Raw genomic sequence first — 12,464 nt, forward strand, 5'->3', positions numbered from 1 at the left:
ACATTTTTTGCATAGTAAAGTAGTACTTTAAATTTATAAACACCAAAATATTGAATTAACAATAACATTCATATAATCATGTTTAGTGAAGTAGAGGAAATATGGTTTAATTTTGTAAAATGTATTTTTGATATATTTTCCATATGAGTTGAGATTCTCTTTAGGCAGTCAGTAACTCTTGAAAAATGAAAAAAAGTCAAACCAGACATCTTTTCAAATGTCGTCCTCTGTTGGCATACAACATTTCTATAATCTCAAAACAAAAGTAATCTTAATTTGAAGAAAAAAATTTCACTAATGGACGTCCTTAATTCCATTGGGTCTTAGGACACCCTGAGCTGAAAACTTTAGAATTGTGGAAATCGATATCAATGATTGATCTCCTCTTAAGATTATTTTATTCATTAGTTTGTATCCAGGAGAGTTTCTAAAATTTAACCAATCAGAGTAATGTATAAAGATGCCCGAACAGCCAATCAGAAGCCAGGAAACTTGTAATTTTTGTAATTTTAATGAGAGAATTCTTATCGGTCGGCATCCAGTAGAGGTGTAAAAAAAAGAGTATCCATAGTGGATATTAAGATTAAGCAGTCTGTATTAAGGGCATCAAATTCTAAAGGTTTCAGCTTGTACTGTTTACAGTTTACAAGCAGAGATTACATGAGATTTATTGATGAGACGAGATAATATGAGGAGATCAATTTTAGACAGATGTTGTAGAGATGCCATTACTTCCATCTACATCCTAGAAAATAATAATTCTATTAATTCCATTCTCATCCTAGAAAATAATAATTCTAATAATTCCATTCTCATTCTAGAAGACAATAATTCTATTAATTCCATTCTCATCCTAGAAAATGATAATTCTATTAATTCCATTCACATCCTAGAAAACAATAATTCTATTCATTCCATTCACATCTTAGAAAATAATAATTCTATTAATTCCATTCACATCCTAGAAAACAATAATTCTATTAATTCCATTCACATCCTAGAAAATAATAATTCTATTAATTCCATTCACATCCTAGAAAATAATACTTCTATCAATTCTATTCACATCTTAGAAAATTAAAATTTCATTAATTCCATCCATATCCTTGAAAACAATTATTACATTACTTCCATCCACATCCTAAAAAATAATAATTCCATTAATTTCATTCATGTCCTAGAAAACAATTATTTAATTAATTCCATCTACATCTTAAAAAATAATAATTCCATTGATTCCATCCATATCGTAAAAAACATTTATTACATTACTTTCATCCACATCCTAGAAAATAATAATTCCATTAATTTCATTCAAATCCTAAAAAACAATTATTTAACCCTATCCCTGCTGGGGTACTTGAAAACCAGGATACGCTGGGGGGCGGTCAATTTGACCCCCCCCCCCGCTCTAAATCCCATGTTTTATGTCCAAATATGACAAATGATACAACATTAGAAAGCTCTTGTGCTCTACTTTTAGAATCTGCAAAAAAATTTGCAAATTTGCGAAAATTGAATTTTTTATCGCAAAATCCAGTTTTATAGTAAAAATATTTGCAAAAAAAAATTTGTCCAAAAAATGACAAATTATACATTTTTGAAAAGCCCTTGACCATGCCATTTTAAATATGCAAAAAATTTTGCAAAATTTTAAATAACCTGATTTTTAATCAAGAAAAACTAAAAATGTGCAAATTTCCTAAGACAGGTTGTTTGCAAAAAATTTGCAATGTTTTTTCGCAAAACTTGTGCAATCCGTTTCCTTATGTCATAGGCTTTCCAAAAAGCTAAATTTTATCAAAATCTGATAAGTGAAAGTGGGTCAAAACAAAGATTTAGTTTGTTACAGGCAAAAGCAGTCATTCAGGCAGTGTGCCTGACCCCCCAGCAGGAATAGGGTTAATCAATTCCATCCACATTCTAGGAAAAGATCATTCTATTTCTTCCATCCATGAATCCTAAAATAAATATTTAATTACTTCCATCCACATTCTGGAAAATGTTTATTCCATTAATTCCATCTATATCCTAGAAACTAATTATTCCATTGATTTCATCTATTTCCTAGAAAATAATTATTCCATTGATTCCTTCGACAGAAATAAATCAGTTCGGAGAAATTGAACAAAAAAACAACATTCAGATAGACACGAAAAATATGAAAATTAATTAAACCGTTTAAAAAATTAAGTCTAAGCTTAGACAAAACATTTATAAAAAGAAGATTATAACATTTGTGAGTGCTTGAAAAGACAATTTTAATTTACTATATTTTATATATATTATACATAATATTTTAGTAAAATAGGCATAAAAATGGATAAATTCTGCACTTTATTGACTTCAAAAATAAAAATTACCTTATTTTCAATTGATGTCGCAGGATATAGATCTAGGTGTATTGCTTCAAGCAGTTCCTAAATATTCAAAAAGTAATATAAAAAATATGTAAAAATAAATATAATTGACACATTTAGACACATTTAAAAATTAATGCTAATGCTAAAGTCTACCACAATCAACAAGAATACATTGCTCCTTAGGCTGTAACAATATGTATTTATAAGTTCAATGAATGCATTTCTGAAAAAGAGAGCTGACTAATTATCTACTTGTAAATGATACAATGAATGTTTATTCAATTGTGGTTTCAATAAATACCGATCAGAACAAAATTATTAAAAATTATATTTTCATTTGGCTAATATTAGATTTTCTTTTGTGTTTGTTTTTAGCTAAACCATTATATATTATTATTTTGTATTTTGTGTTTGAATATAAATAATATCATCAAAATATTTAGATATTAATATCATTATAAGATTTATAAATAAATAACATATTGCTACGAGAACTTTTAATTTGGTCATCTCAGTCCGAATTTACTGAATTGGAGCCGAGTCTCAAATCCGCTAAAAACCGGTTTCAATTGAGCGCCAGCCTCAGATTTGACAAATAAATTCCGCATTTTTATTTCAAATATCTCCATATCTATTTTTGATGATTATTTTTTTGAACTAAATTATTTGATGAATAGAAATATACCTTGTTTGTCATTTCATCTAGGTTTTTTGTAACTAAATGTAGAAGAAAGAAGTCACCATTCTATAAAATATATAAATATATATCGAGAAATATATTGGAAAATATATATAAAAATATTTATTGGAAAATATACTACAATTCCATTTTTTCATAAACAAAATTGTAAACATTGAAAACGGTTTCGGTTTAAAAATTTGAATAATAATAATAAGGAAATAATTTTTTAAACAAGTATTCTTGAAACAACGTTCTAAAATGTAAATTTACTTTAAAAAAAAGAAGTTTTACCTTCTGTAAAATATTTAAAGTTTTCTCATTTAAAATATCCTCTAACTTCTCCCTAGGTAATCCTCGACCAGTTCTAGACTAAACAGATTTACAAATATAAATATAAATATTTGATCAAGTGATAATAATAATTACTGAACATGTTGCTGACGATACAATTTATCATCGATTGTTAGATGAAAATATGCCCTATGCTCTTTCGTAATTTGATCAATAGACCTAAATAACATTTGCTCCAAGTACAGTACAGTACAGTACAGTACAGTACAGTGCAGTACAGTACAGTGCAGTACAGTACAGCACAGTACAGTACAGTACAGTACAGTACAGTAACCCCACTAACCTGAATAAGAGCGACCCTGAGTCCAGCCCCTAGGATGATGAAGACCCTGTACAGCATGTAAAGTCCTGTCACCGAGGCCACAATAATAAACCAGAACCACAGAAATGTGTAAATCTGAAGAAAAAAAAATATTAAAGAAAATTGTTCCTTAAAAAAAACAAAAATACTTTTTGTCTACACCTAGACCCTAGTTACTTGAGGAACTAGAGCTTATCACTCCGCAATTTTACATTATTTTTGTCATTTTTTTTATATTTAGTTGTTTTTATTCTTAGTCAATTTCCCTGTAGTTTTATTTTTAACATTTTCCTAATTTTTACCTTCTCGTTAATGATATTTAAAGGTAGGACACAGAGTGCGTCATACTTTTCAATACTTCCAGATGCTCCGTACTTTCTGAACGTACACTTTGTGATCTGAAACAAATAGAATATAAAAAATAGGTTAAAGCGAAGGAATTAATAGCGTCAGAGCTATTCTTTTTCAATTTATTTTGATTATAACTATTATAAAATTATTGAATTTTAAGTAATTCAATTCGATACTGAACAATCAATATTTCTTGTATCGCTGGAGAACGGTTTAAAGTCAATTTCTATTTACAGATACATCGGTTAAAGATAATATGATTAGCTATCTATACCACTTTTTTCAACTTTTTAAGCAAACAAATAAGCATTTTGTACCTTCGGAAAAACGACAGCCATTGGATCTGGTCTCTCTCTAGGATCTAGCTCAGTATATCCCAGTACATCTAGACCGTACTCACTGAACTCATATCCTAGAAACCTAATTACACAGTTTTTAGATCTAACAGAATTCATAGTTATAAATATCGAAGGTCTACGCTCTTGAGATTATTACACTATTTAAACGCCATAAACAAAATTTTTAGTTATTTTCTTTTTTTCTACAATTTTATTCCTTTTGGCTTTTTTTCTTACTTTTCTCTATTTTCTAAATGTAAAAAGTAAAAATGTTATACTATTTAAAAGTTATAGGCAGATGCCTTCACTATGCGTTAATTAATGTACATTTGTTCCATAATACTTAAATTTATAAATACGTAAATTCATTCATTCCACCATTTATTTCACATTTTAACCTTCTTGGCTCCTTTTTTCTTATTTTTTTTACCTGTCCATGAAGAATATTTGTGAAATGATGATAATCAGATTAAAAAGTTCACAAGTAAAAAACTTAAAACTGTAAGCGGCATGTCCTCCACGAAATTCTCTAAAAAAATTAAATATATTGTGTAGTAACTAATTTTAAAAAGATTACCTTGAAACCTTTCGACTTATTAGAAAATAAGGCAGGTGGATGAAACACACAAAAAAAATCTTTAATAATTCGTATAAATAATTTGTTCAATTTGTTGAAAAATTAAATTCTAAAAACATAAAATGTCCTTAAAAAGTTGGTTAATTAACATTCATTAAACTGCACTTTCATTAATTTAACTAAGTATTTTTCTATGAGGATGGCACAGGATCATTAGAACCCCCCTCCCCCTCCTCCCTCCCTCCCTCAGCATGTTTAGGATTAAACCAAAAGAACCCGGACAAAGTTGAACAAACCTGAAATATTTGACGATTAAGTTGATTCTATCTTTTCTTTTCTCAGCATTAACAACATAATCTGGATCCGTCATATCCTAGACAAACATAATCAGGATCCGTCATATCCTAGACAAACATAATCATATCCTAGACAAACATCCGTCATATCCTAGACAAACATAATCAGGATCCATCATATCCTAGACAAACATAATCTGGATCCGTCATATCCTAGACAAACATAATCTGGATCCGTCATATCCTAGACAAACATAATCAGGATACGTCATATCCTTGACAAACATAATCTGAATCCGTCATATCCTAGACAAACATAATCTGGATCCATCATATCCTAGACAAACATAATCTGGATCCGTCATATCCTAGTCAAACATAATCAGGATCCGTCATATCCTAGATTAAACATAATCAGGATCTATCAAATCCTAGAACACACATTATCAGGATCTGTCATATCCTAAAACAAACATAATCAGAATCCGTCATATCATAGGACAAACATCATCAGAATCCGACATATCCTAGACAAACATAATCAGAATCCGACATATCCTAGACAAACATAATCAGAATTTGTCATATCCTAGACAAACATAATCAGGATCTGTCAAATCCTAGACAAACATAATCAGGATCCGACGTATCCTAGATTAAACATAATCAGGATCCGTCATATCCTTGACAAACGTATTCAGAATCCGTCATATCCTAGACAAACATAATCATAATCCGACGTATCCTAGATTAAACATAATCAGGATCCGTCATATCCTTGACAAACATAATCAGGATCCGTCAGATCCCAGAACAAACATAATCAGAATCCGACATATCCTAGATTAAACATAATCAGAATCCGACATATCCTAGATTAAACATAATCAGAATCCGACTTATCCTAGACAAACATAATCATAATCCGACATATCCTAAACACACATAATCAGGATCTGTCATATCCTAGACAAACATAATCAGGATCCGTCAAATTCCAGAACAATCATAATCAGATTCCGACATATCCTAGATTAAACATAATCAAGATCCGACATATCCTAGAACAAACATTATCAGGATCTGTCATATCCTAAAACAAACATAATCAGAAGTCGACATATCCTAGATTTAACATAATCAGGATCCGACATATCCTAGATAAACATTATCAGGATGTCATATCCTAAAACAAACATAATCAGAATCCGACATATCCTAGAACAAACATTATCAGGATCTGTCATATCCTAAAACAAACATAATCAAAAGCCGACATATCCTAGATGAAACATAATCAGGATCCGACATATCCTAGATTAAACATAATCAGGATCCGTCAAAATCACATGGCCTGACAAAATCTTAAATATTTGCCTCACAGCAAAGGAACTGAGTCTTTGCCGCAAATTCTGATTTTTTAATCCTAATATCTGTGCAACCCGATGTTGCAGATATTTTATATTTCAAACTCGGAATTCTGTTATATCAAGTAGTCGAGTAGTTTGAAATATCAAGTGTGTACCATCATGTTGCAAAAATTGGAATTAGAAAATTTGAGTTAGTGGCAAGAACTCAGTTCCTTTCAAATACTTTACCTGAACCAACATCTTTACTTTACCTGAACCAACATCTTTATTTTACCTGAACCAACATCTTTATTTTACCTGAACCAACATCTTTACTTTACCTGAACCAACATCTTTATTTTACCTGAACCAACATCTTTATTTTACCTGAACCAACATCTTTACTTTACCTGAACCAACATCTTTACTTAACCTGAACTAACATCTTTACTTTACCTGAACCAACATCTTTATTTTACCTGAACCAACATCTTTATTTTACCATCTTCAACACCCTTCCACACAAATCTGATAAAGAAAAAAATACTGATAAACGTTTCCATGGGAATTCAAATTTTGAACTATTAAATCAACAATTTTTTTCAATTTTTTATATCAATTTCGCCCATCATGGAATTAATTCCGTATTTATAAAGCACTGAAAAGATTATCAAAATATGGGTCTTTGACAAAAATTCTTCTTTTTATATTGTTATGATAAATTCACCTCGGAGCAAAGCAGAAAGCTGCTTGCAGCATTAACACAAAACACACCCACTAAAATAACACGCAGTATTTTAATTTTATTTAAAATGATATGATTATAGTATCATTTCTTGGTTCTAGAAGGTACTGTGTTTTTAAGTGAGATTTATAATTCTTTTGGATCATTCACTAAATGTATTACGTTATATACTTACCTTGTTTAGGGTTACAATATTTTCAAAAAAGTGTTAATTTTGTGAATTTGAAATTTGCAACAATTTTATGAATTATATATGATGTTCCCACAAGAAAAATGTTCTTCAAAATTATGATTTTTTATGTGTGAAATGCAAATTTTATTATTTACTTCTTATTTTTCATTAATTCAGTAGAAAATCGTATCTTCCTTCAAGTGAACAACTTCATAAATAAAATCAAAAAATAAAATTCCTGCAAAATTTTGTTTTTAAAAATTATGTTTTTCTTCATGTTTGGAATGCAAATTTAATTAAAAATAATTTCGGATTTTTTTTGTAAATTTTATATTTCTTTGACATTTGACAGATGTGACTTATAACATTTGCGACATTTTTATGGATGAGACATTATTCAATTTACAGATATGACATTTGACAAATGCGAACTATGACGCATGCGACATATGATAAATGACATTTGACATATTCTAGTCACAAAAACGACTATTTCTTTTACATTATTGATCAGATAAAGTTTAAAGGGTTTGCTTTTAGCAACAGTCCTGCTAATTACCCTTTTAAAAAGGGTTTTACTGATTATTCATATATTCTTAATATTCTTATTTCAGCGCTCTATTCTCATATAAGATCCTTTATTATTTAAACTGGGAATACAGAAAAGTACAGGCAGATATAAACATATCACTGGATAGAAATCATTAAAGAGACGATACATTTTTTTGTACACACCCTTTAAAAATAAATTTACCTGATAGTATTTATGATATCTGGGCTCCTTTCCATCAACTTCTATTGGAGCAACACCAGGGAAGGCGACATCAATTCCTACAAATATATTATTATAAGAACGATATTCTACTTTAAACAGAAAATTGACCGTTTAAACAAGCTTTTTTAGGGAAATTTCTCTGTACTTGAAATATAAGGATACAAAATATCCTGGGTTTGAAAAAAGGACATCCCTCCCCCAGGCGCGTAGTTGAGGGGGGCCGGTACCTTGTGCCAGAGGCAGGCTCTAATTTATTAAACAGTAAATTTACATATATATTCAGATTTTTTACTTTTCTTATCAATCGACAATGTCACAATTTTTCCATTTTATGATTATTTCTCAAATTCTTATTTACAAAAAAAATTTTCGGGGTTTCATTTAAAATAATTGGTAATTATGGTAAGATGACTAATAGTCAGCCTTCAGGTAGATTAATATAGATTTTAAACTTTTTTTTTCTTCTTAATACTGGTTTTTTAGGGGGGTGCACAAAAAAATGTGCACCCCCTAGGCTAAACCTCCACTACGCGCCTGCCCTCCCCCCCCTTATCCTGAGGTGCGGGGGAAGGTGTGGGGATGAGTTAACATGAAAATTTCCCAAACCGGAAACCACGAAAATCTCGGAAACTCTGGTTCCTGGTTCCGGTGATCAGCTGACTAGAGAACAATAAACCTAGTTTCTCCTCCAGGCAATTCTATGCAATTTATCAACTTTCTGCATTAGTTCAGGAATGGATAAATTCATTTAAACAGTTAGACTCAATTTAACAAATTCAGGGATAGAAGAGATACCATAAACATAGGACCTTACTTTTAGGGATCTTCACGCCCCTCTTTTTGTATTTAATTTTATCTGTTTGTTTTTCTGATCATAAATTAGGAATCCCTTGACCAATTTGCCTCAAAGAACCACGAAATGTCCTTAGCTTGGTTTAACAATTCAAAGTTGAGTAGAATGACTTTTTATAGCAAAATTTCAGTTTCTTAGTAAAGTTGGTTCATCTATATATAAATTTGGCTTGTCTGTCTGTTTGTCTATTTGTCTGTTTGTTTGTTTGTTTGTATAAAATAAACGTCAAAACGGCTGAACCGATCGGGACCAAATTTTTTGTGGGACATCATGTTTACCAAAGGGAAGGTTTATGAATGATCAAAATTTCAAATATTTGTCTCCATCAAAATTTGATCTTCATTAAATTTTTGAAAATTTTTAAAATCCACAAAATTATTTGTGAAAATCCGCGAATTATTTTTGTTTTGTTTTACGATGTACACAAAGAGAACATGTTCACAATTAATTTAGAAGATGGGCGCGAAGCGCCCTCTAAGGCTAGTAAATAATATTTATGAATTAAATAAGAAATTTAATAATAAAATCCACCTACCCTGTTTTCCTACAAATCTCTCTGGAATACTAAATGTAGAATGAATCCAACAGTAGGTGTCAATTATTCCTAAAAATATATATTTGTAAATTAAAATAATTTGTGTAAAATCACCCCACTCCAATCTAAACATATATATGGTCAAAGGAATTGAGTCTTTGCCACAAACCAAAACGTGCAAGTCCCTATTTTTGTATCCTGATGTCGTAAACCTTTAGTATTGCAAACTTGCTATATTTGATCTAACAGAATTCACTGAGATCTGGACAACTCTAAAACTTGGTCATCAAATTTTTTTATAGCCTCGACTTTAAAGTGTCACAGCGCCTTGGCCTTTGGTTTTACCTCACCAACTCACTTATACTCTTTTGAAGGCCTGGACTTCCCATTTTTAAAAATGCAAGGAGCTTTTTCTAGCTTAAGTTTAAAAGGAGTATTCGGCAAAATACTGCTAAATTTTTGTTGTAAGAGCGTGGACATCTTGGTTTGCAGTGCTTTGCAACTCCATGGCTCGTCTAGTTTTGATTTAACGTTAAAGTGCTAGAAAATCTAATTTTATCTTGTTGCATATGTGAAGTTCAAACTTTTTATTCTTTTCAATAGCTCTTTAAACAAATCTCAGGTAACATTTTCAATTAGACGCCCCCCCCCAGGCCCCATCTTCTTCCTTCATCCTATAATTAATTTAAAAGTTGTATGATGTATATCTATCTTCCAGTTCCACCATCTGGAAAATATTACAAAAACTTTTCTACTTTTTTAACAAAATTGTCAACAAGCTTCTAAGTAAATAATTTTTAAAGTTTTTTAAAAGGACTGTAGACGAAATTTCAATTGATCCTAGTTTCAAATATAGACAATTAGATCACAAAACTACTCTTGACACTTTTATTTGATCAATAATTTTCCCACCGAAAGAACCCACTCTTGAAACTAATCAGCTTTTATAATCATAAACATTGATATTGTGAATCTTATTCATACTTAATTAAACAAAGCTTTAAAAGTTACTGTTTTGAATCGGGCATTTTAATTTCTTTGCGTGGAGGGTAACTTGAATTTACGCTCACAGTCCCTTTAAACTTGAATTTAGGCTCACAGACCCTTTCAACTTGAATTTACGCTCACAGTCCCTATAAACTTGAATTTAGGCTCACAGACCCTTTAAACTTGAATTTAGGCTCACAGTCCCTTTAAACTTGAATTTACGCTCACAGTCCCTTTAAACTTGAATTTAGGCTCACAGACCCTTTAAACTTGAATTTACGCCCACAGTCCCTATAAACTTGAATTTAGGCTCACAGACCCTTTAAACTTGAATTTAGGCTCACAGTCCCTTTAAACTGAAGTTTGAGGTAACATATAAACTAGTTTCTCTCTCTAGATACAATCACACACCAAGACTATATTTATGCAATTGATCAAATCTAAACAGAGTTTGTTCCCTTCAAATCTTATATTGTCTAGACAACATTTAGAATTGATTTTTCTGATTTACGAAGTTTAAAAGTATATACCTCCCGGTATTCCATCACACATACAATCAATTGGATCCCCTTCATAGACAATAATATTATTATAGTATTATTATTATCATTATCATTATCATTATCATTATATATTATTATAATGTCCCTATATATTGGTTGCCGGTAACTAGTAGACTAGCAATAACAAGGATGATAACTGTTGCCTGAAATATTTTAAAGATAGAAAATATCATTTAAATCAATTTATTTAGAATAATTTGAAAATTAGATTTAGTCAAGTTTTGCATATATATTATAATTAACTTGGTAAAATCATAAGTGAGAACCGACTTTTGAATTGAAAACGATCTTTATACACATAGAAAGGATCGAAAACGATCTCCGTACACAAAATAAGGATTGAAAACGATCTCATACACATAATAAGGATTGAAAACGATCTCATACACATAATAAGGATTGAAAACTATCTCCTATTACACAAAATAAGGATTGAAAACGATCTCATACACATAATAAGGATTGAAAACGATTTTCTTACACATGATATGGATCGAAACGATCTTTTTTTCCTTTTTTTCTGACTCTGTGTTTATGGATTAATCAATTAATACGACGTTTTTTTATTTTTAAATAAAAATCAAATCTCAAATAGCTGAGTTTTGCCCGAACATGCTATACTTTAGCTGTTTTGTGAATAAATAATTGAAGGAATGCCCAAATGACTGATCTAACCTTATAGTGAAGTTTAAAAACATGATTATCGATGCACACTGTATCAAACTTTAAGAATAAAGTAACATCTCCAAAAAAACCAAGCATTTTGATCTACATTGAAAAAATGAAGTTTGAAGAAAAAAATTTTTTCTTAGTTAAAATATAATTTAATATTGAAGGATTGAACCTGCACTTGATTAAAGTTTTTCCAAATTATTTCAGAAAGTTCAGTTAAAGGGAGTGACCGACAATGTATGGTAGTTGAACTGAGAATGCAGTATTGTGGAGACATATAAAACGTTTTAATGATGTATAATTACTGAGTTTCAGCGCAAAGTCGACGTTCAAAATGATCCATTCGTGGGGGTACGTTTTGAGAATCGATTTTTTAAAAAAATTTTAAATAACGACGACGAAAAATGTATCAAAATTCTACAGTAAACTAATTAGATGTTTAAGAGCATATTTTCAATAGAAATTTGGCAATAAATCAGTGTTAGAATCAATTATCTCTTTTTCATCATTATATTTAATTTCTTATTCTTTCCAGTTTCCGAATTTGTTCTCAG

General features: G+C 30.2%; 1 protein-coding gene across 1 annotated transcript; it reads right to left on the reverse strand.

The window, feature by feature from the left end:
• On the reverse strand, nucleotides 1-12,027 carry LOC111698788 (innexin inx2). Its single transcript, XM_023469219.1, has 16 exons — nucleotides 11,914-12,027; nucleotides 11,324-11,381; nucleotides 11,206-11,244; nucleotides 9,689-9,757; nucleotides 8,280-8,356; nucleotides 7,336-7,385; nucleotides 7,088-7,136; nucleotides 5,260-5,336; nucleotides 4,817-4,915; nucleotides 4,366-4,468; nucleotides 4,000-4,095; nucleotides 3,680-3,793; nucleotides 3,337-3,414; nucleotides 3,049-3,108; nucleotides 2,364-2,420; nucleotides 1-745 (listed from the first exon to the last, which is right to left on the reverse strand). Exons 1-16 carry the CDS (start codon nucleotides 11,998-12,000, stop codon nucleotides 704-706), a joined length of 1,155 nt encoding a protein of 384 aa, XP_023324987.1. The 5' UTR covers nucleotides 12,001-12,027; the 3' UTR covers nucleotides 1-703.
• Nucleotides 12,028-12,464: the final 437 nt, after the last annotated feature.

This window comes from Eurytemora carolleeae, unplaced genomic scaffold (genome assembly GCF_000591075.1).
Source record: "Eurytemora carolleeae unplaced genomic scaffold, Eaff_2.0 scaffold275, whole genome shotgun sequence".
In the NCBI taxonomy this organism is placed as follows: domain Eukaryota; kingdom Metazoa; phylum Arthropoda; class Copepoda; order Calanoida; family Temoridae; genus Eurytemora; species Eurytemora carolleeae.